Source organism: Sinocyclocheilus grahami, unplaced genomic scaffold (assembly GCF_001515645.1).
Source record: "Sinocyclocheilus grahami isolate Dianchi unplaced genomic scaffold, SAMN03320097.WGS_v1.1 scaffold10.1, whole genome shotgun sequence".
NCBI lineage: Eukaryota > Metazoa > Chordata > Actinopteri > Cypriniformes > Cyprinidae > Sinocyclocheilus > Sinocyclocheilus grahami.
This window is the reverse complement of record NW_015505189.1, coordinates 1,893,950-1,920,692: the sequence shown is the minus strand read 5'-3', so window position 1 is coordinate 1,920,692 and position 26,743 is coordinate 1,893,950. Positions and strand designations below refer to the sequence as shown.

Below are 26,743 nucleotides of genomic sequence, written 5' to 3'. Positions count from 1 at the left end.
AGAGAACGGGGGAAAAAGAAACAGTTGTACATTCTAATAAGTGCATTCATTGGCAATAACCTTAATGAACCCCCAAATGTAAATCACATCTCAGTAAACCAGATTAATTGTACCTGTCCCCGTTATGTGGCACCGTAGATCAAAGTGCAGTGAAGAAAATGGCAAGGAAAGATTTAGCCTTTTGAAAGGAGATCTTTTTAAATTACAGGGTATTTTTCTGTTGGATAAATGGCCTTGGGTGAGGTCATGTTTAAAAGGTAAAAACAGGTAGAAGGCGTTGATAATACCCTACCAGTGACCTCCGTCGTGATTTCCAGTGAGGCTGCGGGGCGACTGTAGAGAAACAGACAGAATTACTTTTCATATCATACCAGCAGCCTAAGGTTTCTAATTAGCCTGCCATTTCTTATGACTGTAGACGTTTCAAAGGCCTCCTTTGTGCTCCCCCTTACAAAATGTCTCTCTCTGCGTTTGAAGTTGGCCTGATGTAAATACGGGCAATTAAAAAGGAAGCTCAGGGTTGGAGACACACAAGGTCTGCTTAATTAATACACAAACAAAGGCACCAAGCTGGAAAAGAAAACACACACAACTTATGATTAAGATCTAAAGTGTTATGATAAATCAGAGAGCGCATTAATAGTCAGGTTAAAAAATCAATACAAAGGCCACACGTTCCTCTAGCTCGAAATTAATGGAGGAGAGCGCCGGATAAAAGATGGCACGAGGATGAAAAGGAAGCTGTTGCCTGTTTGACCTTGCTGTTTTTGCTCTCATATTTGAACCGATGGCATTGTGCATTCTACCCACAGTTCTTTGTGCCATTGTCGCCGCATTATAAAAACCTGCCTTTGATCTTTGTTCGATAAATAAATTGACTAGGAATCGCTGCCCCCGCTGAACTGTATGTCTGAATAAAATGAAGTTTCTCGCTGCTTTCGAAATCTCCGCAGGTGTTCTTTAAAGCCTTTACATATTTTTCACCTTGTGAACCTGTCGAGACACTACGCTGTGGTAAGAAGCAGAGTTTAGATCTGAAAAAAGTAACCCTTGCTTTAGGGAATGACGAACAATAGTGGAGAGAGAGTGGGGAAAAAAGCTGAAACTCAGAGAACACTTAGACCTGTTTTCTAAAACGCCGCAACACGTCCAGACCTGCCCAACACTGTTGCACAAAACAAGTAAACAATGTCATCACACCAGATCGGTTTTTGGGTTTAGATCTGTTCGTGTGTCACAAGTTCAGTTAGTTGTTGTTGACTTTCTCCCGTTTCAGGTGGTTTTAAAGCCCTGTTTATCTAGTAAAATTAAATTGTATCAGGCTATTTACTGCATGGATGTGAGAGGCAGGCCAGATTTGTTTTTAAGTGCTCTTAAGTGTTGCAGAATCCTATGTGTTTTCTTTGAGCCTAATGTTGACATCGGCAGCGGTAGTGGGTACAGGGCTTATAGGGGAGTCAGCTACGGATCACTTTCCACCCACCGCCACTGGAGTGGTGTGTTTGTTTTCATACCTGAGCTCAGCTGTCAATCAGCAGGAATGGTGAAGAGAGAGATGAGATCTGCAAAACAAAACCACAAAGCAGGAGAAGCAGGATGTCTGGAGGACGTCCAAACCACAGCAGTGCCTGCTCAATTGTCAGAGAGAGAGGGAGAGATATATCAACAAATACAGAGTAACACATCAGATATATGCCAGAGAGTGTTAATCACCAAATTTAATGCAAAGAGGTGTGGCTTGTGCAACTAAGATGTCCATTTTTTAATGTGTATTAGAAGCTTTGATTCACTTTAGCTACATTTAATTTTTCATACAATTAAAGACATCGGCACCCCTGCTCCCTTGTTTCATTATTTGATGTACCATATGCTGGAAACTTCCAAAAATATTTAGAATGAATATTCCGGTGGAATTTTAATTCGGCTTTGTCATTTGAATGGATTTCATTAGTGAATCAGAGGTCAAACTTCTGCCGCCGAGACGTTTTGTTTCTATCGCCTTGAACGTTCAGGTGTCCCTGACTGTTTAAAAAATGCTACAAAAATGACTGGAAATCTAGCTATACTCGCAAGATCGAAGTATTGGAAACCCAGAAAAGGATAGAAAATCTGAAGTCTCAGCATTGTGCGACCACATGAAAATAGTAACTAGAGCTGCTGCGTGGAAAAAGGTGTCCCTCACTCTTTGCCTAATCAATTTCTGAGTGCCATCTACATGGTTGTGGAGAGAAAGTCCTGTGGTTGGTAGATAAGTAGAAGCTTTTTAAGAGAGCGGCAGGGCTGAGTGTGATTTCGATGTGACTCGTACCTGGCTTAGGCGCTCTTGGACAGAGAGCGGAGTGTGAGGGTACAGAGCGCCGATTGTTCCAGCAGCTGGATTTACTTGAAAACATGATTATTCAATTTAACGTTAACTTTAATCTTAATGGCTCCAATAAAGGCAGAGAACCCATGCTAGTGTAGATACAGTATGTGATGTGACACTCAGGGATAAGCATGAACATTTTTTACAAAAGTCTTTTTTCCTCATTGTGAGGCACTTTTTTAATGCATTGCTGTTCCATTTAAAAACATTTGTATGAAACATGAAGCATTATACATTAATTAAGGTAAAAATGTATTATTATTTTATATATAAAAAAGTCAAAACTAGGGCTGTTAAAGTTAACGTGTTAACACTGTTTTTATACTGTTTACACATTTATTCAATTTACAGTTTCATTCAGTTCTGTGGGATTTCTAAAAAAAGTATCAGATCCTCATAGATAGGAATTCTTTTTATATGAATTACTTTTATGTATTTTATATTTCTATTATTATATAAATACACCATAATCGTCTTAATTATTATATAAATACATCTTATTAATCATATTATTTTTGTATATTGTAATAATAATTCTAAATATTAATAAAAATATTTTAACAATTAAATTATTATATAAAACAGATTTATGTTCAGTACATTTTATTGTACTTTCAAATTTGTAAAATAATTTTATAACAGTTAAAATAATTTTGAAGCTTCATTTATTTTTTTGGTTTATTTGATTTTAAACATAGTGGGTGGAGAAAAGGACGGAGCATTTTATTAAATATTTATTAAACATAAAAAAAAATAAGAGAGTTTGCAAAAAACACAAAACAAATATTAGATTAATTGTAATTTCATTATTTTGTTCAATTTATAATTTTAGCACAAATATGTTTTGAAGTGAGGCAAAACAAAACACATTTCTGGCAGCTTCCTGATATATGATCTATGCCAGATTCGAAAGCGTTTCCCATTACTCCTTTTAGACATTGTTCCTGACCGAAAGAGAGGAAACCTTCTCCACCCATCACAGCATCTGAAATATTCCTCCATCTCCCCCATCCTCTAGCAGCACGCTCTGCATTTTTCTCTCAATAGTCAAACTGTTTGCCCTTATGTACACAAGTGAAATATGAGCCACTGTAAATTATTATTCTTTGGGCCACATTTGCAAGATGAATGCGGGGAAAGCTGTGCTATGTTTCTCTCCTAATGAATTGAGGAATTTAGCTTGTGGTGTTTGGCTGTAGAAAGGCACACCTTGTTTGCTGCCTCTCCTCACATGGTGTTATTGAAAGTGCTTGTGAACAGGAGCGCGTTGAGGGTAAGACAGCCTTCGAAGCAGCCCGGCACACACACACACACAGACACTGTTCAGACCTGAGGAAAATCACTTCACTAAACCACAGGGCATGCATTTAAGCTTTCCTGCTAGGCAAATATTTTAATTTATTAAGAAGATTCACAATGTCCTACACTGTTACAAGCTTTAGTCCTGGGCTACATAGGTGGTGAAACCCAATAAAGCGATTATTCACAAATTAGAAACATCTTTGCGTGATGTCTGCCACTAGCAAACACTGGTTTAATTCGGTGTACTGCAATGTCGGGAGAGCTCATGTTTATCGGAGGGTGGGTCGCAGAGCTAATGTTCTGCTTACGGCCGTGTAATGCCATTTAAGAGCTGGCAGGGCCATGCCCGGCCCGGGTCGCTTTAGCGCATGTCACGCTGGATTTTCGACTACAGTAGAGTCTCCGGACTCTGCCTCCTCTCCTCCCGAAGCCCCAGGGTCCTAAGGGGATGTACATTGCTACTAACGAAGTCTTTCTGCACATGCACACAAGCACGAGAACAATTAGGCCTTGAGTGATTGTTGAGTCTAATCAGAGTTTTTATTCTCTCTAATGATAATAATAATAAAACAGGAAGAGGTCAAGGCATCTAAGTGAGTGATGAATGGGTGAATTTAAAAGTGTGTGTTCAAGATCGATTTCATTCTCAGCGGTGATAGGAGGAACATTGGCAGAGCTCTCTGTCCTGCATCTGTCTGTGTGTGTGTTATGTGGTCAGGTTGAGCTGTTATCTCGGTAGGACTCTTTAATGAAGAGGTTTGTGTGATGCTGAGGATGCTGCGAGAAGAGCAGGGCTCTTGCATTATCTTAATTATACTCGTGAGCATCGCTGCTGTCGTCATTAGATTATTAGTCGGCATTAAAGTGCCCCATGAACGTCAAGAACATGAAGTGTGTCTCTGTTTAAGAGCCACTCTGTTGACTTTTGGTGTCAATCAAGTGTTTTTGAGATGGGAGAGGGAAAAAATCCTTGTTGAGAGTGTGTGTACTGAGATGTAATGGAGTGCGTTTTAATTTACTTCGCATACTTCGAGTACATTCCGTATTCTGCCATCTCTCTCTCCCTCTCGCACACACTCACTCTGTCTCACACACACATACTTATTGTAAATTAATTAATCAGAATAGATTTGAATACTGTGTTTTGTTTGCTAAGAGCATTATCAAATTGGCCAAAAATGCAAGGGGTGTAAAATTTTATTTTGAAGTCTACAATATAAAACAAATAATTTTCGAAATAAATAAAACAAAGATTATTTGAGTATGTTGTACAAGAAAATACTATATCAGGCTTCACTAAATTCACATTTCATTCAATGTTTTACTGAACTTGCATTTCTTTGTAATTATTTTTGAAATTTACTAGCAATTTCTGAGTGAATTTTTTTTTTCAGTGTATACTTGCTAACATGCACAGCTAATTATATTTAAATGCTCACGATGCGTGATCAAGTTTGGCACTAGTGAATATTAAGGACAAGACGTCCGCCCTCTCTTTATAGCCTGGACAAGAGCTGTAAATTTGCATTATGCTAAATTTTAATGCAGTATTGAAAGGGTTTTTGAGTTGATGATTTGAGCTGCCATATGCTTACATGTGCTAGCAGGTCCTAGTGCATGCTAGTTAATGAAGTTTTACTGGCAGGATCAGCAGGGTTTCGATCATTGCATGGGGCAGCAGGCCAGGTAACAGCTGCTGGTCATACGGTCTCAGTTCAGGAGAAAGTGAATCAATTTTATTAATGCCATATTAATCAAAATGATGCTTTTCAATGTTAAATTATTATTATTATTACATAAATTAAATATAAAATCATATTATTATGTGTATATTTTATATATTATATTTACATATTATTTTTCAGTTTTTATTTTACAAATTACATGTGATTATTTATTCATAATGTAATGTTTATATATGTTTATGTGTTGTGGGGTTTTTTTCAGTTGCTGTTTAATTGTTTGTGGTTTCATGCAGTTGTTGTATTTATTTGCATGTGTAGGTTCTTATAAATGTCAGTTGAGCAGAGTTATAATGATTTTGTGTGTGCCTGTGTGTGTGTTCTCAGTCTTTAATCTTTGATTTAGTTTGATCTTTACCCTTGGGTCTTGTCTTTAGATGCAACAAGGTTCTTTAGTCTTAATAGTGATTTAACCGTGCTAACTTTGAGGTCACTGACAAAACACAATCAGATCGTTTTATCATTCCTTTTTATTCAACGTGAACTCTCTTATTTGGTAATGACAATAGATGGATTCTTTACATAAAAGAACCATCAGAGTGACTGTTGTTGGGGGTTTTGTGTGTGTGTGTGTGTGTGTGTGTGTGTGTGTGTGTGTGTGTGTGGCTGTGTGTTTTTGGGTCAGATGAGGGAATATACCTTTTCACAGCCCCGAGCCGCCAGCCATGTAAGGCACGCCAGCTATGCGCAGTCCTCGTCCGGACCCGGCCTGGGCACAATCGCTGCTTTTAGAGCCCTCTTAATTTACTTAGGATGGGCTCGCAGCATATTGGAACATCCACAAAAGCCAACTGATGGAGAGACAAAGAAATTCCAGTATTCGGACATTAGGGAGGGAAAAAAGTCATTCAGATTTAGTCATAATGGTTCAGCTGTCCTAACCAAAGGAAGAGAAAAGAATAGAGAGTCTTTTTCTTCCTAGTGTGTGCCTGGATCTTTTATCTCTCTTATTCACTTGGGACTCTTCAAAGTAACAAGCTGCCCTCTCTTCCCTTGGTGCTGGACTTGGAACTCAAATTAGGGACTGCTTGATTAGAGGGGAAGGGGGGCTGGGTTGGCCTGGGGTGGCAGAATGGCTGTTGGACAGAACAAATCGCACCCCTACAAAGTGTCTTTTATCTGGTGGCCCCTCTCTTTGACAGCCCCCTCTCTCGCTCATTCATTGCAGTCGCAGTTGTTTCTCTCCGGTATTCGAGTTGGGTATTGTGGGAAATGTCATCCAATCTGGTTTGTGACAGTGAAGGGAGAGGAAGGTAAATGTTCTGTTGACGTCTCCTCTTGCATATTCTCCCTCATTCTTTCTGTTTCCTCCTCAGCCAAAGGTCCTGAGTGGAATCTTATGTCCTCGTTGATGAATTAGACAAACCTAACCTGCTCTCATTATTTAGCATCTCCTGGCCAGATCGTGTCAAGTCAGAATGAGAATGCAATGAGACACCTTTACAAGAGCAGCCAGACTCTGCTGTTAAGAGCAATGCAATATGCACCACTGCTCTCTTTGTCAGCGCTCTGTAGACAGATACAAGCTGAGCTCCCCCAAGCTCCCCTGCCAATAAAACTTTTATCTGCTTTTAAAAGGGATCTATAATTCAATGCAGGAGGAACAAGATTTTCTATACCAAAACAGGACTACCAAAATACACTATTCTCATTTCATTCTCACAATTGACTTTTATCCATGTAAGTAAATAAATAACTGCATACATAATATATTTATGTATTTATTGATTTTATATGGATATATATTTATGAGATTTAAACTGTGCATTATTTTTTAATTATTTTTCATATTTAATATTTGTGTTAGTATTTTTTTATATATATTTTTTATTATTATTTATATTTATATATTATTTATTTGTGTATTATTTGAATATATACATATATATTTACATACATAGACTATACTGTGCTATTAGACATGTATGTGTGTATATATATATATATATATATATATATATAAATGTAATATTTTACACTAATTATATAATTACAAATAAATGTTAGATTATATAGTATAATAAATATAAATATAGTAAAAAAAATCAAATAAAGCATATAAATCATTAAATAAAGCAATCTTTTTTTACACAATGCCTTTCATAATATTGTTAAATGTCAGCTTATTTTTTGGCCTAGACAAGATATTGTTTGGTATTCTAGTGCACTTATTTCGATAAGTGTTTCGATATTTCAAAATTTCGACAACTTTCCATAATACGCTGGGAAGTTACTGTTATAGTCAGAAAACAATGAGATAGGACCAGAACAGGGAAGAAATCTGAGGAGGGGAAAACAAGAGTGAGAGAGAAGCGGGAAGACATTTTGGTAGCGAGGTGGGGTGGTTGGGGTGAGCTCTGGACAATCGAGCTGGAGACGAAACAATGGAGCCTCTGTTAGTATTCTGTTGGTGTTTGTGCAGACCAGCACTCTGCACACAAGAACCTGTGCTGGGCCTAGGGCTGTGTATCACCAGCAAAGTCACGATACAGAGGCCATGATACGATACGAATCACGATACATGACTACACTGAATTTCACCTCAGCAGAATTGAGAAAAACAGCTGTTTATTAAACACTGCTTACTATAGTCACTGGTGTCAAAAGTATTCACGTTCATTAGGTAGAAGTATAGATACTAGGGTTTAAAAAGACTTCTGTAGAAGTTGAAGTATCAACTCAAGCTTTTTACTCAAGTAAAAGTGTAAAAGTACTGGTTTCAAAACTACTTAAAGTATAAAAGTAAAAGTAATGTAAGGAAAAAAATGCCATTAAGGACAAAAGCTTAGGCCGCGCCCCAGGGGCCTATTGTGCCCTTCCCCCCCTCCTCAAAAAAAAAATTTTCTAAAGGCCATAATGACTATAATGTTATATTAAAATGTTAATGTTGAAAAATGTGGGATGCACTAGGCTACCTGTTTCAGCCGCATATATGCCCATTGAAAATGAACGCATTTTAGTACAAAGCAAATACATTAAAGAACCATATATGTGTACTACTGAGCATTAAAATGTGTTTCATGGAGCGGAAGATATGATGACTAGTTGCCTATAAGTATTGTAATGATGCAAAAAGTCAAACTTCAGAGGCATGTCATCAATAACCTTTATTGGAATGTAAATGTTCATCCAAGCTTAGCTGCAGGAATCTGTGAGGGCAACAGACAAGAAAATTGGTGTACCCAGGGCAGGCTTACCCTAAACCTACAATTACCCTTGTATGGTTGTCTATATACAATAAACATTAGTGCTGTCAAAATGAATGATTAATCCAAGTGATTAACCAACAAATAAAAATTAAAAATAACTTATAATCCTGATACCTTCCTGGTATGTACTATGCTCAATTCTATAGCTAATGGCAACAATGTCACATTTAACTAGAAGATCGCGTTGTCAATCGCAAACGCTAATTTATTCAAGCGTCTCTCTACCGAACTACCTACTGTAGCTTAATTTGCAGAGGACGAAGAGAAAGCACCCGTTTGATAAATGAGCCAGTAGTGGAGAAATAATAACTTTTAAGAAATACTCTTTTTTGAGTAACGACCTCAACACTGGCTATGTCCTTGCTGGAGTGTGACGTGATTTGTGTCACGTGCAGGTGCGATGGATCGCGTACAAACCAATAGGGTGTCGGAATGGTATATGTTTATACTTCTCATCCAACCACAATCAAATTCACTCTATCCGGATAGGTTTTTTTTTTTTACGATGACAAGCCGAAATGAAATAGGAGTAACGAGGGGGTATTTTTAAAATAGAAAAGTAGAAAGTACAGATAATTGCGTGAAAATGTAAGGAGTAGAAGTAAAAAGTCGGCTGAAAAATAATTACTCCAGTAAAGTATAGATACCCAAAATTTCTATTTAAGTAAGGTAACGAAGTATTGTACTTCGTTACTTGACACCTCTGACTATAGTGCCATTTATAACTATTGGCAGAGCAGGCAGCTGACCTCTGCATTATGAAGGGCCTCCATAACTGTACCACAGTACAATATAGGTAATGGCATATGTTTCATGTTTACATTGTGCACTCCCCACCAGGTACAATATTCTGATTGTTTGCATCTTGTTTTTAAGCCCATAAATAATAATGTACTTGTTCTAATAAATTTATATTGTATTGTACTCATTCTAATATGTTTAAAAAATAATTTACATTGATGGAAGGTTATCATTGCACAAATTAGCACACTCTCTACAATAAAAAAAAAAAATTAGAAGAGTTCTAAACTAACGTCTTCACTGTATGTAACGCACACACGCTCAAGGCTGATTTATGGCTGATTTATACTCGAGCGTCAGCAAGTTCGCTTTGAGTGCGCGCGACGTCACTTCGCGTGGCGGTGTGCACAACATTTTTTGTAACTTTCCGCGCAGCTCCGCTTCCGAAGATGCACGAGTTCAAAGCGACTCTAGCCGAACATGCACATCTGTGCCAGCATTTGTGTGAAACAAGCAGTTTGGTGTTAAGTGCAGTCACACTCAGATCACGCTGCGGCCGAACTCAGACATTCAGGAACAAACTTTTTAGTGCTGCCCTGCAGTTTTATCAACTAAATAGCTTAATCGCTCAAGAGCTACATTATCTTTCTCAACAAGGAGCTGGTAGCATCATTGTTTCTAAAGGAATTAAAGCCACATCTTTACTGTTAATAGAGAAACGCGGCAAAACGGTGGTAATTCATACATACACAGCCTCTCTCTCTCGCTCTGTGTCGTAAATGAACAGTTGATGAATCACACTTTCCTGAGAATAGACTTGAAGTGGAGATAGCTAAACTGCAAGCTAAGCGGTGTTTTCAGAAAGCAAGCGCGTTTATCCAGTGGAGAGAGAGCGCGTGCACATGGTTGCCAGGTTGACAAAGATAAGTAGCACGTTTAGCAGATATTTCTGTATTGCGCAAGTGTAAAGCTCTGTTTTGGGGATTACGTCTCTTTATATCAGGCAACCCCGTTGTGTTCCTCTGCGGCCAGATTATTAACAGATGCTCTATTCATTCTTTTTTAGAAACCTCGCACTTTTCTACTAAATTTTAAACGTTGTAAAATTAAGAGTGGTCCACTGCTGCACACGTGCCACAGTATCGATACAGGGCCAGCTGTATCGATACTCGTATCGTCAAATCTCTGTGACGATACATCGTCGTATCGATGCTGGGCCCTCCGCAGACTGTGGCCCCTCTGTAAAACTCGGCTACTGTAACACGTGTGTGTGCTCGGTTACAACATATATACAATAGTTCTACAGACAATAATACATAAAATTATAATTACGGTGTTTAACCTTATGGGAATGTACTCCTGACTGTTGTATAGCAGAATCAAGCACAGCTGATTTTGTGATTGAAATGTGTGATTGAGTTGGAGGGTTGTTGGAGAGCTCCTGAGTGGGCAGAATTGAGTCCAGATGTTTGCCCCTCAGTAGGATATGAGTCCTGTCCTCCCCCAGAGGCCCCTAAGATACTCTTTTGGGAGGAGGAGCAAGTTATGCTATTTGACATCCAACAGCCCTTCTGACTTGGTGAAGTTTCTCTCCCTTCGTCCATTGAGAGATGCTCTGCCGCCCCCATCTCCTTCTGACTCTCTCTCCCTTTCTCTTTTTGAGCATGCATGGGGGCAGATGTCAGTCCCGACAGCAGCGGCCGCTAAATACGGCCCTTCATGGCACAAGCCAAAGGTTAATAAAATCGGTAGCAAATGTATCAATTTTTCAGATAAGCCATTCACAACAAGTGTATTCGGCTGAATAAAAAGTCAATTCAAGCCCATGGAAACCACATGCAGTAGCAGTGAATGGGCGCTTTTTAGGTGCCTTTTTTGAGAGGGAGGGTAAATGGAGAATTGCAGCCTCTCTCCTTCATCGCCATCGCCACCACACAAGCCCAGCCAGTAAATTGCTCTGAATGGGGGCTGGAGGTTGACAGGCCCTATTAAGACAAACGGCCTTCCTCATCGGAGAGATAAAATAAATCAGTGTGTTTAGTCAAATTAAAATAGTTGAACTAGAGCGGGCCCCAGGGAGCCCCTTCGGAGAAACTCAAGACAGATGTGGCCAGGGGAGCACAGGAAGACACCCAGGAAAGAATTTAACACTGAGCTGGCCGCGAGCCAAGCCGATCGTACTGTTCTCATGGAGCAGCAGGTTACTGTCCGGAGGCAGGATCACTTAGCTTTGATTAGCTAAAGGTACAGCGCGACCTCATGGGAGGACGTGCAGAATGCACGCACATTGTCTGGTGTGATTACGCTGTTTGATGCGTGCGAGAGAGATAATGAGAGGATACAGAGGTGACGGTGACCCTGTTTGCGAGAGGCACGTCAGCTCTGAGGTGTTTGTGTCTGCTCCTCCCTTAATGAGAATTGAGAGCGGTCATTACATGGCAGCGCCTCCAGTCGTGCAACTGTCGCACACACACGTGCCCTGTATCGTCTATCGCTAATCTGGCACCTTCACTCATCTTGTGACAACTCCTCTTATTTAATAGGAACAATTCCATTCCTCACCATCTCTCCAAGAAGCTGCGATCACCAAAAGTGGAAAGAGAGAGCAGGACTTGCGACCTTCGCACTTTTAATGAAGCCTTTCCATTATCAGGCTATTTGGATGATACCATTCTCGGTTTTGAAGGAGCTAGAGTTTCCCTCCCGGACCGCCTTCTGTGGTCTTCGGGAATTCAGGACTGAGACGTACTGTAGCTGTTTTGATGCCCAGCATTTGCTAGCTCTGTCCTGTCCTCTCAGGGAAAAAAAAACAACTTGTTGGTTCCTGGAACTTCTCGATTGTGGGAATTTTATTTCTCTGAAGCGTAGATCAATTAACAAGGCTCTGTTTTCCACTACTTGCTTTGTTTGCTGTTCTGTCTCTAGGAAAACTGACCTTTGCCTTCATAGAGACTATATTTAAGAGGTGATGTAACATGAGATGTAAAACTTTTTTTCTCACCGCTGAGAGAGTGCACAGGGTCATGGAGAGAAGACCTTTTTTTTCTCTTTTACCTTTTGGTTCCTTGTGTTTGACTACATGTGTTCTGTTGCAGGTACTCCAGAAAGTCTCGCAGAGAAGGAGAGACAGCTCTCCACCATGATCACACAGCTCATTAGCCTTCGAGAGCAGCTCCTGGCTGCCCATGATGACCAGAAGAAACTGGCCGCCTCACAGATGGAGAAACAATGTCAGCAAATGGAGCTGGCACGCCAACAGCAAGAGCAGGTGAGAATGTGCAAACCAGGGTGGAGCGCCATTGAGAATTAAATTCAGAAACAATTTTAATGTAATTGGAATTGAGGTAGCAAAGTGCAGTTTAAATTTGGATTGTAAAGAAGTAGAATGAAAATTAATAAAAATTCGAAGAAATTTAGACTGTAATTTTTAACTAGAATTGCAAAATTAGTCAGGACAATATTTGAATTTCAGTGTAAATGTTTTGAAAAAAGTTGCATATATTTGAAATTTCACCTGTAGAATTTAGTTTCATCATAGTTTTTTTTTTTTTTTAGTCTTGAATGTAATTGGAATTGAGGTAGCAAAGTGCAGTTTAAATTTGGATTGTAAAGAAGTAGAATGAAAATAGAAACTAGAATTGCAAAATTAGTCAGGACAATATTTGAATTTCAGTGTAAATGTTTTGAAAAAAGTTGCATATATTTGAAATTTCACCTGTAGAATTTAGTTTCATCATAGTTTTTTTTTTTTTTTTAATTAACGTTTGTGGACCTGTGTGAAAGAACTTTATTTCCCAGAATGCATATTTGAATTACAATTCAGTGAATTCCTTTTCTTGCCATTCCAATTCAAATACACATTCAAATCTCTTACTGGCTTCATATTTTATATGTCCTATGAATCCAGTTGTTGTGTTTAAAGCCAGTCTAATGAAGATATTATCAGCCATGCATCACGTATTCTCATTTTGCAGCCTCATTTATCAGAGGAGGCACTTAAAACAAGATTGCTTTTATTTGCTTTTAAATAGGTAATGAGTTCTTCTATTTAGCGATTGGATATTTTAATTTAGTTTATGGCTTGATGTTTCACTCCTTGATAAATCGGGTTCTGTCGTCGTGAAGACAGAAACACAGAGTTACTGTTATTGTATATAACTGATAAAATATGGAAGCATGTAAATTGGTAGGGAAATTGATCACTATTAGTTCAAAATTTGCACGAAAGTCATGTGTAGATCAAGCAAATGAGGTGTACTGAACGCATCAGCAGCTCATGAGCTCTGTTAATGTTGCACAAGATCCATCTACATCTTCACTATTTTTATAGTGAAACCATATAATTGCTGTCAATTTATTATGCAGATGAATAGGTGCATATTAATGTTGTCTGCATTTACTTGAAATGGATGCACGTTTTCTAATTCATCATATTAATGTCACCCGACTCTCCACATTAATGTTCAACTTTATGAGGATTGTATATTCAGTGTATGCTCAGCTGATTTTAATAACCAGTTATTTGAAGAATGTACTGTTTTGCAAATGTCCAAAAATGCATCCCTTCCCATTAATGACAAACAAAATGGAGGGAGAGGATAGTAGAGAGCGAGAGAGAAAAATAGGGAGGGAGGAAGGGGGGAGCCTGAAGTTAGGATGTCATTTAGCCATCCAGATATGACACAGTAATTAACTGTTGACACTAGTGAAGAAGCCAGCACAAATTAATCCTGACACATTTGCAGACGGGTGATATCTTACAGTGAACACTTTGTAATTATATTTGAAAATGAAAATTAAATGACACTTAAACCTAGGCTGTCAGGCTAACTGAGGAGGAGGAACGGGGGAGTCTGCAGGGGCTGGGAGAAATTGAGAGAGAGGGAGGATGCAATGCGCTTAAGAGCCCACCCTTGGGCAGACCCGACCACTCCTAGGTTGCATAAACATGCCAGTCTTTCACCCCGCGGCGCATCACCCCAGCCAGGCCTGGAGCTGGATATAATACACATTAGCAGTCCTCTGATTACAGTCATTAGGTTCAATTGGTGGACGAGAGATGTTACCCACAAGCTCTGATTGCATATATTATCTGTCTGCATGAATGCATAGTACAATAAATCGAGTTGCTCTCTCATAGACTATGATAACATACATTCTTTAATGCTTTAGGTTGAAGATTTCTAGCGATGTTCAACTAAACAAATCATTTTGCTTTCGCAGATTGCCAGACAACAGCAGCAACTTCTGCAGCAACAGCACAAAATCAATCTCCTCCAGCAGCAGATCCAGGTCAGTGCTGGGCTTTCACGTCTTCATTCTGTCAAAAAACGCTATTTTGTTTTTACAGCTATCATCAATCACATTACAACTGTCACCAATCAGGATAATTGGCCAATGGTAATTCGGAAGGGGCTATAGATGGGTAGAATAATTATCACTCCCTAATTAATGAAGGAAGGGAAAAAACAGAAATGAGAGAAAGCTTAATGACACCAAGTGGTGCCTGTTTGCATGTTTTGTGGAAAAGTGCCCTAAGGGTTTGAGACATGAAAGCCAGTGATAAATGCCTCTGAAATTACACCGTCCCAGCACGGTGACGTGGCAGCGGCTTTGGAAAAGGAGCACAGGCGCTACTGTTAGCCCTGTTTCCTATTGTCCGATATTGGAAAAATCACTTCGCATTCATTTGCTTAACTCCATTGCGGCCGACGATCCTGTAAACATACCTTGTTGACACACAAATTGTGCAAAACTTGGCTTTTGCAAATATTTGCTGCTTGCTTTAAGTCAGTTTGAGTGATCTTTTGAAGGTCTCTCTTTATAAGTGTGCTTCAAGAATAGGCTCATTGAAAGTTTGCTCTTTGCTTTAAAATAATTGAATTGGATTAGTTGCAAAGTACACACTGTGGTCACCCAAATTTGTTTTCTCGCCACAAAGTGGATTGGGCTTTTTTCCCCTCTCCGATAAGCAATTATGTGAAATGAAAAAATGTAAAGGAGGGAGAATAAAGAGAATGCTTACAAGAGCACCATAAATATGTTTGACGTATATGTGAAGAAAGAGGAGGAAAAGATACAGCATAAGAATGAGTGTTTGTGAGTGAGAGAGCCATTGGCTTGTGTGGTATGTGGTGCTCCATCAAGCAAGGTTAGCAGACCACCCAGTCGCAGACGTGGATGTACACAAGCTGGTCAGTGGCAGTGGTCAAGGTCTTTTACGCACACCGTACACACATAAAAGCCAAGGGCAACAAGAGCAGCCTGTGCCTGGACATACTTTCTTCCTTCTCTTCTTTTTTTCCCACTTGGTTTTGCACATTCGTTGGAGACAGGTACAATGTTCCCCACTCCTCTTTTCTCTCCCAGATTCACACCCAATGCACCATTATGTCAGCCGGTCTTCTCTCACATTTTACACACTCGTTTCATTCTTTACTTCTCAGTCCTCACTTTTCACTCTCTATTTCACATCTCATATCTTCCTCTGCGTTTGACTTCCACTTCAAAGCCCCTGAGTTTGAGGCCCTCAGAAAGGAATCCTGGTCGGTTTTCTTCTCAGTGCTCTACCTGTCATTGTGAGGTTAACCATCAGCCTTTCTTTCTCTCTCTGCTTAGATGTGTCAGGTAAAAACAAACCGCTGTCTTATTTACACAGCCCGAAGCATGACAGATTTATAGCTCGGCAGTAAAACCTCTTTCAAGTGCACTTCTCAAGAGAAAGGCCAATCTGTTAAAGGCGCGCGCTGTTGAAGAGCCCCGCAGAACTAGCCACTGTGCTACTACCTCTCTACCATGCCGGGTGTGTGAGAAGTACCACTCTTCGATTTCCAGTAGACAGGCCCCTACATGCTTGCTGTGTGTTCAGTCGGTAGCAGTGGAGTAAGAGTTCGTGTGAACAGTTTAATTACCTTTAGGAGTGGAGGCTGCTGGGCTTGGATATTCTCAACTAGTGACGGAGCTCATCCTGAGCATCTGGGCTATGCTATACTGTCATTCCTGCAGTGCACTGAGGAGTAGCTAATTGAAGTTGCTATGTTAACATAAGATTTTTTTTTCCAGTAGCATGACATTAACTAAGCTGTTGTCAAAGTACAAATAGAGGTGTAGCATTATGTTAACTGTCACATTGTATGGCGCAGTGACAGACATTTATAATGCTACAAAAGATTTAAAATAAGTAATGTTAATCAAAGATTGTCAGTCCTGAAAAAGGTATCACAGTTTCCAAAGAAATATTAAGCAGGACAATCAGTAATAATAAGAAATATTTTTCTCGCATCAAATCAGCATATTATAAGGATTTCTGAAGGATCATGTGACATTGTAGACTTTTTGAAAAATATCTCGACTGTAGTTTATGGAGCTCTGATCCCCCTTTTCTTGTCCAAGATTATAACAGAAAAGACGGTCTCCATTTGCTGCATTTAATGGCTGTTACACTGTAATCACAGATGTTTATACCAGAACACCACCAAAAACAGAGACACTAAGAAAGTCAGGCTTAGGATGTGTACTCTCTTATCATGCTTTTTATCTTCTTTGACTTTGTTTCCATATAAATCATTACCATTGCCTCCCTATGTGACCCATTTAACTTCCGTCTCCAGAGGCCACAGCTTGTCGTAAAGAAGAAGAAGTCGGAAGACAAGAGTAGGATGCAATGGGAAGCGAGAGGAGGCGGCTTGCTAATGCAGTTCCCTGGCACTCTGTTTTCATTAGAGCTAGCTCAACAACAACAAAAAAAGCCCAGTGCTCTTAATATACAACAGCTTTGAGTTAATTAGTACTCCAAACAAGCTCTTCAGCCTTCATGTAGAAGACGTAAAAGTTGAGTGGTAAAACAGCATGCAAGGATTGGGTTTCCCCACTGTTAGCGTGGAGTGTGTGCGTGGTTTAAAGAGCCAGCTTCCCCATCAAAGCACTACTGTTTTGGCTCACATGGTAAGCGGCGTTTTAGACAATTATTGATGATGTAACTGATCACATCACTGGATTCTGTAAATGGGACTGAATGGGGTCCAAATAAAACCATTGGGCCTGTAACCCAATACAGCGTTGGCTTAGAAAATCAGTTCTGGTTTTCTCCGGAGTTTGGCACTTTGCGTTGCCCAAATCAAACCATTTTAAATTGCCCTTCTCTCCGTTTCATCACATTTTTACGAAGAATTCAGAGAGATGAAGAGATTGAGTCTTTGTCTTTTCGGGAATTACAATGTCACTTGTTTTAAAGATAACAGATGTTTCGATTATAGCGTTAGAGGCTTATCCAAACTTCAAGCTCAAGGTTTTACTTCTTATTTATTCCTTTAGCCAAAAGCCTCTTGTTGAGAAATTTCATATGGCAACTAATTCCATCCAGGGACCGGATTACTGTTATGTGACTTAAGCACGAACTTAAAAGCACCATCAGAGATTGAAGGAGAGGCTTAAGAACAACTAAAAACAAATGTCGAAGTAAATCTTGATCTGAAAGAGAAAATGTGTTACTTATGTAAGACAAGTAAAGCCGCACAAATAAGACCATGTAGGCCTAAAAGCCACCGCCTCCAACAGGAAGGCAAGCCTGCGTTGGTTGTTCAAAGAATCGGTATTTATCAAGCCAAGTGATTCGGCTTCCGCTGACCTGTTTACAAAGAGCCAGTCACCTTGACAGTTCCACTCACTGTTTTATTCGCCCTCATGCCATTACAGTCAGCTGTAATTCTGGATGGCTTCCTGTAGGAAAGAAAAAAAGTATGTGAGAAATCTTTATTATCTCAAGTCATTAAATGGAGAGAAAATGGATACTTTTATTTTCTGTAAATAAATGTTTTTTAGCCCAAGAAATATAATATAAAAATCATTTATAAAAAATAATATAATAATAATGTTATGAACAAATATTTTTAAAATAATTTTTAAGATCAAAGTTTATGATCTCCGAAATGATATCGATATGTGATTAATCACTTTCCCTTTTAAATTTCCTTGTCTTTTGTTTTGCCTGAGCTCCCCATAATGACGAAATATGTCCGTGTATATGAGGCTAGAGCACAAAAAGGCTTTCTTTGTCCAGGAGGTTGTCAGGAGAGACTGTTCTTTGTCCTCCAAGCTCATATGTCTCTTACACTTAATACTTATTATTACAGCTGCATGCTCAGTTGAGATTTCAAAGGCCTGTACGTGTGTGCATGTGTATTAGGTGCTATTGTCTCTCTCTGGGCTGTGTTTTGCGACAGCAGCTGTAAATTCCCAGGCTGGACTAAGGGACGATCTGGACTGGGTTGATGGATGATCTCTAGCACAGACATGGCTTGGTTCCAGGCATTCCTGCACTCTGGGGCTGGTACGATGTTAGCTGAGGCGACGCAGGGAGGAGAACACACAGGTGGAGGCAGGCTCATCTTATTGTATTCACACATGCTCAAGCATCAAGAGAAGAATGATTCCCTCAAAGGTCAGCGTGAACTTTAGATACTGAGAAGAGGCAAGTCTACGTTGTGTTTGAGGAAAAATTCCCTTTGAGATTAAACAACTCTTTCTCTACGAGAATCCCATTATGACGCTCATATGCTGTCTCTCATATCACAGCAAACAAGAGTTTATTAGCTCTGATCTCGTTCTCCCTCCTCACACCGCTCGGCTACGAGAGATAGAGAGAGATAGGCACACTGAGCTCTGTTTGTCAACAGACAGAGATGCTGTTTGTCCGTGTAAGGCCATTGTTGTGCCGACGGTTGCTTCCTGTGTTTTAAAGCAGACCGCCGGTTCAAACACTCTGTCATTGTACAGGCCTGGTTCTACTTATCTAACCCCAGGGCTCCGCTTCCTCTTGCTACTCTACTGAGAGAAACCTCCACGTGGCTGTCTTCCGCTGTCCTCCCCCTCTCTTCCTCCCACCCGTCCCCCCTCTCCCCTCTTTCTCCTGCCAGCACCGACTGGATCACACAGATCTCTCGCTCTCCATCTCTCACCTTCTTCTGGCAAGCGCCACTTCTCATCCACTTTTCTCAATCCTAGACGGAATCTGTACACCTTTACCCATCCCCCCCCCCCCCAAGCGGTTTATGGGGGAAATCAGGGAAATCAGGGAAAGTTGGAATAGGTTTGATTAATTTATTTGATAAAATATATTTATCAGAGGAGGGAATTCAAATATATAAACAAATAATAATAAAATATATAATAAAAAAATATAATATTATGTATGTTATTATATAATATATACAATTATATTTATATGATCTTTTTTATATAATACTATATAGTGTATTTATATTTATTTATATATGTATTAATAAGAGTTTACCTTAATTGGACAGCATATAATACAAAAGAGACAGGAAGCAATAGGAAAAAAAATTAAAAACCTCGGTAGCTGAAGTTTTGCTTAAACTTATTTAATTTTAATGTTTGTTTTTTCACATACTTTTTTCAAAACTTTTTCAGTATGCTATTATAATGAGGGAAAACAAATTAAATCTTTACAGGTTCTGTTCCTTGTTCTTTGGTATTTCAAAGCTCACGAAAAGGAATGGAACTTTTTTCAGTATGCAGTTATAATGAGAAAAAATAAATGAAAGGAAGAGAGAGAGAATTTCTGTATTCAGATATTTGTGTTTGAGTTTTTTGTTTTGCGGGCACACATTCCAAGCAGGCCTGTTTATTATCTCAATAATCACTCACTCTCACTATGTTGGATGTTGTACATTATCTTCAATATCAGCGCGCTGACAGATGCCATCTGAAATAATTCTAGCCTTTTTATTATTATTTATTTATTTCTCAGCTGCTACATTTCAATTAAGATTGTAGATTAAATCTACATTTTTCAGTTCCGTTTTTTTTTTTTAACTATAAGATCTGCATTCCAGCTCAGTGGCAGAGGAGTGGCACTATTACAGCTAAAGCAGAAGCTGTTGTCAACATTCACTTCAAAGCAGGAAAGGTTCCCTCACATGTGGTTTTAAATGGTGTGGGGGAGCAGCAGGGAGCCTCTAAGGGTTAACTGATAATAGCTGCATACAGCCACCAGATTAAAGATTCTTTTTAATTATACACGGCTAACCAGCAGCATAGTGAAACCAGACAGACTAAAGACGACCAGATGATAGACAGTGTGAACAGTCTGAGAGGTAGAAGAGCGGGCCTTTAGGATATTCCTTTGTTCCTGTGGATTGATAGACAAATGTCTGTGTGTGTGTGAGAGAGAGAGAGAGAGAAAGAGAGAAACTGATCTCTCTCATATGTGTGCCATTTCCCCAGGCCGCTGAGAGTTTGCCCTTATAGCCGTGTTTATCAGTGGGAGAGGAGGCCAGGCTAAAGGGTTTATCAGATCCAGGTCTCAAACACAAAACACACATGTCCAGCTCTGTTGCCCAGGACAAATCATAAATTTAATCGTAAATTATTCTGAAGTCTTGTGTAATAGTAGTATTTGATTATAAAACTTGAAGCACACTCAAGAATCTCGACAGTTTGTATGAGAGACTACACAGGTTGAAAAGCCGTTCTCCTCATCTTTTGACATTTCAAAGCTCACAAACAGAAAAATAATAGCAGTCTGTTCTGAGAAGTTGCATAATGGTGTTCAGGTCTCTTCTCTCACTATTTTGCAGAGTGGTGACAGAATTCACAGGGGAAGTTGAACAAAAAGAAACCCTGTCAGAACAGAACAGAGCCTCCTAATTAAGCACACAAGACTTTGGGGAACTCATTCGTTATGTCTTTTTCAGAGAGAAGAAAATGTCTCTTTTTTCTTCTTTGGGATATGTTCTTTTTTCTTCTTCTTTAGTGTAGCTCCTTTAGCTAACAGAGTCGCTTATTAATATGAGGGATCCAGACTAAATAAATGCTTTGTTTTTGTAGTTTGTAGTTTTGTTTTTAGTTATTTATGGAGAAGGTCATATATTAAAATAGACTGTGGCCTGTTAACATATTTTCTATTTCCCTCTGGCTCGACAGAATCCGTGTTAAGAGGATTGTAATCCGGTTACTGTACACCAGTTTCATCTCCTCTCAGTCATATTACAATCACCATTATTTAGCCGCTGCACATGAAGCTAATTACCATAGCTTTGTTTTTAGCCTAGAGCCATTTGGTTTGCCTTTTTAATTCAATGAACAACAATTAAATCCAATATTTCATTAGGCTCCCTCAAATGCACCAGCCGCCATATAATGGTGAATAATTCAGCTTGGGTTTTTTAGATAAATATATGGGTGTCTAATTGAACAAAGATAATGCTCCTAATTTGCCTCTTGTTAGATGGTTTTGGTTGTCTCCCAGCACCCTTGTGATCTCTCATGCTAAAGTCTCATTTATGCGGCAACAGTGCTGAAAACAAGCTATGCTAAAAAAGAATGTGTTGCCAATTAGCATTGTCTGCCAGGCAAATGGATTGTAATAAGGAAGGAAATGAGTGCGAGCGTGTGTTTACATCTCTGCGCGCTAATGCCCTTCTCTTTATGGTGCTAACTTCTGCTTCTACCAGGGTGAGGGCTATAACGGTCTCATCAAATCCTTTTGGCTTGGGCCCAGTGCGGCGGAGCCTCAAACGCGCTCATCCTCCATTTAGCTGAGACTGTTAGCTGATGAAGAGCCCAACATGCGAGAGCGGAGATAAAAGAAAGCGGTGACCCGACTCATTAGCCCCCTTTGATTTAATATATTGACACTTGGATACAAATAATTCCATTTAGTGTGCTTGGTTGGAGGGGGTGCGGGGGATCAATTTAATTAGTTATGAAATGTGACTTCTTGTCATGAAGCAGGAGAAACGCTGACGTTAAATAAAGTCATGTGCGGTTCAAACAATAAAGCTTCCGTAGGCTCATTTTAAAACTTAATGACGCATAAAAACGGGCCTAATAGTTACATCCTCACCAGCAGGCCATGATGCTTTTGAAATTAAGCTAATGGATGGGCGAAGGTAGAATGCTTAACGGCAGTTTAAACAGTTTCGGATATTAAGAATATAAACAGTGATCGCCTAGCCGATCACTGCTTTTTCTGTTAAAGCAGTGTCTTTAGCGTTGTTTTCTGCTGTATGATCAAATAATCACTTGTGCCAACAGGAAGAGTGAGGATGCAGTGTTTGGTGTCGCCACTGCTTGATCGACGAGACAGCAGTCAGTATTTCATTCATTTGTGCATTTGTTCAGACTTAAGACCATGTTTCCAGTATATGGTGAGAGAGCACAACCTAAAGACATACTTGTGTAGTTCCATATGTGATCATTACAAGTGACTGCTTAGGAAAAGTAGACAAACACAAGCTGATTTTTAACGTTAACTGCATAACACCTTCATGATTTTTCACAATTAAATAGAAAGGTTTTGCGGCTTAAATTGGATGGTTCAATGTTGTTCTAAACCTGTATGACTTACTTTCTTCTGTGGAACATAAAAGAAGATGTTTTGAAAAATGTCTCCTTTTTTATTGTGTAAGTCACTGTTTTCCAGTGTTTTTGGACCCCACTGACTTTCATTGTATGGACAAAAACAGATTATTCTTCAAAATATCTTGTAAGAAAGTAAGTCATACACATTTGGAATGGCATGAGGGTGAGTAAATAATAACAGAATTCTCTTTAAAAAGGTCATGAGGAATAGGAGCAAAAAGTATAAGATGCAGACTTGAATTCATCTTGTATTGGTTACTGTTTTAGCATTTAGCATCTGTGTACCATGCATAGTGACATTGGGTGTTAAACTAAAATTAACAAACCAAAGGCATTTTGCATCTTCACATCTCATCTTAACTGAGCATCATAAAAATCAGCGGCTGATTCATAATCCACGAGAGTGTTCTGTTGAGTCCAAACCCGGTCAAGGGTGGCATGAAGCAGGCGCTGTCCAGCCAGAATCGGCTCCTGAATCTCATCAGAATGCATCTGTCACTCGCCGCCACATCACTAGCCCTTCCAGACCATGCACGATGGACCTATACTTAGCTCTCATTGTGCCCGGGCCCTGCAAGGGAAAAAATATCAGTTGGTGGAGAACACATCCTCCAGTGTGATGTTGACTTAGTTTCCTCTCCCCTCCTGCCTGGCCCAGTGTTTTCCCTGTTAATGTTGAGCAAACTGTTTTGTCTTTGCATTGGCTTTTTAACGTGGTCCTCAGCCTCCGCAGTGGGCACACACACAGGGGGAAAGAAGGCAAGGCATTAATAGCCTCTACTGTGTGCGGCCAGCCGGCAGTTTAGAAAGGGGGCCCGTGTTTTCTTAGGGCTAGGGTGGCAAAGCAAAGCATTCAGCCCCGCGCATCGCAGCACAAAAAAAGGGCCGCTTTGTGTTTCAGATGGGGCAGAGGAGGGTCCGAGCATTCCCGAAAGAATACAATGAATGGGCCGTTTTGTCTTTAGTCCGTTTTTCATACACACTGAATTGTTGTTGTCTTTCTCTCGCTCTACATTTCTCCCTGTCTCTCTTTTTCATAATTATTCTTCCCCATCACTGGGTGTGCACATGACATTTGAGCGTGTTTTAAAGTCTCAACACTCTCATGTGCTTGCAATAAAGTCCCGACGGTAACAATGTCAGCTTTCTGCTGGACAACAGAGCGCTCTCTGTTGTTCTCTGGGCCCAGCTGCTGGAAGGGTAGAGTGAAGACAGTGGCTTAGTCTCCACACAGATGACAGGAAGAAGGAGAAATTCTCCTCTCTCTCTCTCTCTCTCTCTCTCTCTCTCTTGATCTATCTCTCTTCATGGACAATGCCATTTTTAGTTAATGGGTGGTCTGACTCTAGACTTTCAGTTCTAAACTGGTGGGTCATGACCCAAAAATGGGTCACAGGTCTGTTCTGATGGAGAGAAAACAATGCTAAATACCACTAACCATGGAACTACAACATTATTAATAAATATATGAATGCATGTATGTTGTTAATATATTTCAAAGTTTTATTTTTAATTTTAATTTTTGTTTTGTGAAAATATTTCTGCAATTCTCCTGCTAAAGACACATAAACTATTTGCAAAATTATCAATAATATTACTGTATATTCCTCCAAGAGTGAGAGCAAAATGTATCTGGAAAAGAGAGACGTGTTTTTAATTTGTTGAGATTTTGAGATTTTATTCATTGATATTTTTTTTTTCATTTGCTCTTTCTTATTAAAGTATTACCTATTTTTTTTATTAAGTAAACTATTTCTCTTTTATATTAGGCTTTTTAATTATATCTTAAATATTTATTATTTGGAAGGTTTGACCGAGCATAAAAATAAATATTGATCTTTAAATGCATCATGCATAATTCAAAAGTGACCAGAAAGTAAATTAAAAAAAAGAAAGAAAGAAAGAAAAAAGAACATATTGCATGAATGAAAGCATAAAGGTATATAACACTAGGCTATTGCCTTTTTCCCCCTGTTCAGTTGTCCTACACCATCATGGTCTGAAAGGGTCTGGGGTGTATTTTGTATTGTGCTGGTGCCGGTTTTCATAGATGTGGGATGTATATGTGGGATAATGATGTTGGCCTCAGACTCATTTGTGGGTTTGTTTATGTCTGTCCTTTTCTCCCCTCATTACCCATGCTGTTTGAGCCAGTCCCCTCGGGTTTAGCCAGTTCACTGAAATCCTTTTTAATTTTATGACCAGACCCTGAGAGAAAAAAAATATTTTCCCATTCTTTTTTTTCTGTCATTGTGTAAACTAATTCCCACGTTAAGCGTGCCATCCTAGATGAGGTAACCCTGAGTAAAGCATAAGGCGAGTAAATTAAATGAGTAGTGAGAGAGAGGTGGACGTGATGTCTGTGTGCACTATGCCACAGCAGTGCTGAGCTCAGAAACTACTAAAGCCTTAGGCGAGTCTTTGATATTTTATATGCAATACAACCCTAATTGCTTGAAATATTTACAGACTTAAATTACATTTTAGGTTCTTAGAGGCTCAACAAGAATTTGCCTTAAGAACACATTTCTGTTGAACACACACTGATCACATTTTGCTGGTGTTCTTAAGGGAATAGCCTCCCCCCCTCATCTTTGTACTGAACTCATTTGCTAATTTCAGCAACCCAGCATGAGCCTCACTTCTCCCCTTGTAATATTAAGCACGCTCATTTGATTATTCATAAATTATGATCAGCATATTGTAATGATTAAAAAAAATAGAGGGACAGTATTGCAGAACAAGGAGTTTAAAAGGGGTAGTTAATTCAAAATGGAAAATTCTACCATCATTTACTCTCCTTTATGTCATTCCAAACATGTATGAATAAAAAATAAAATATTTAGAAAAATGTCTCAGTGCTTTTTTCCATATAATGAAAGTCAGTTCGGTCCAGTGTTATTTTGGACTCTAATGATTGTGATTATATGGGCAGAAGTCTTCAAAATATATTTTTTCATGCATGTGTGTTCTGCACAAGAAAGAAAGTCATACAGGTTTGAAATGTGTGTGTATAGTATGCTTGTTTTTTGCCATGAACTCCAGGGTGGACTTGAAGTAAGTCCTGAAGTGGAAGGTGAAGGGTGGAGGAGGAAGGGGCCATTCTGCTTTTAACAGCCCCAGACTTAATATAGACATATTGGAATGGCTCATTTCCAAGAGGGCTTGTTTTACTGTGTGAGGAATTAGCGGAACAAGAAGTCATCTATTGGTTATTTCTCCAGATGAGCCGAGTGTGGGCCAGTGTCTGGTTTCTGTGCACCTTGCCCCATTCGACACACATGCACACATGCTCTGAGTCCTCAGAAAACATTTGTCCTCTGTCACCAGAGTCTTTTGTCAGCGGTGGCGTAACATGCATACAAATACAGGTGAACGCACTGTTTGCTAGTTTTCCTGTTTCAGTAAATGGGAACGTTAATCTTTTACCTGTTTAAAAAACACACACAGAACAAAAGTAGGAATGAAAGCAAGAAAACACAGTGCTCATCGACCGATAAGCCTTTGAGTCTGTGGGCTAGTGGCTTGTCGTAGGCGGGTCGGTCCAGGTCAAAGCCACAGCCGTCGCACAAAGCCTCTTTATTCCCAGTCCTGTATCTGTGTGGCTGATGAGGGCCTCCTGCAGAACTCCTCGCTAACAGAGCAGAGAGAGGAGAACAATGCGTTTAGTCTGTGGCACCAAGGTGGAGACCTAGTCTTAATTCTGGCCCTTCGCTGACAGAAAGAGCGGGGATCAAAGTCCGACTCAGCCCTATCGATCCACACAGCCCGATTGTCATCAGGGGCTGAAGCGCGGCCGAGCAGAATATGTTGCGCTTTGATAACGGCCCAGTGAGCGTGGGTTTATATGTGTGTGTGGGTTGGATTTAGAGCTCAAAGCTGCAGCCGCCGTGTGCTGGAAGAGTGTGGTTTACTGATAAATGACCTGTGACGTGGGAGTAATGTGTACTTGGGGATCTATGGGATTGTTTAAAAAATTGACCTCTTCAGAACAGAAT

The 26,743-nt window shown here is 39.6% G+C and overlaps 1 protein-coding gene across 1 annotated transcript in view; it reads left to right on the top strand.

The window, feature by feature from the left end:
- Positions 1-26,743, top strand: part of LOC107593388 (transcription factor SOX-6-like) — an 85,500-nt gene that overhangs the window by 8,945 nt on the left and 49,812 nt on the right. Inside the window, exons 3-4 of the mRNA XM_016283100.1 lie at positions 12,455-12,627; positions 14,583-14,651. Coding sequence (XP_016138586.1) covers positions 12,455-12,627; positions 14,583-14,651 — 242 coding nt within the window. The remainder of the gene's footprint in view (positions 1-12,454; positions 12,628-14,582; positions 14,652-26,743) is intronic.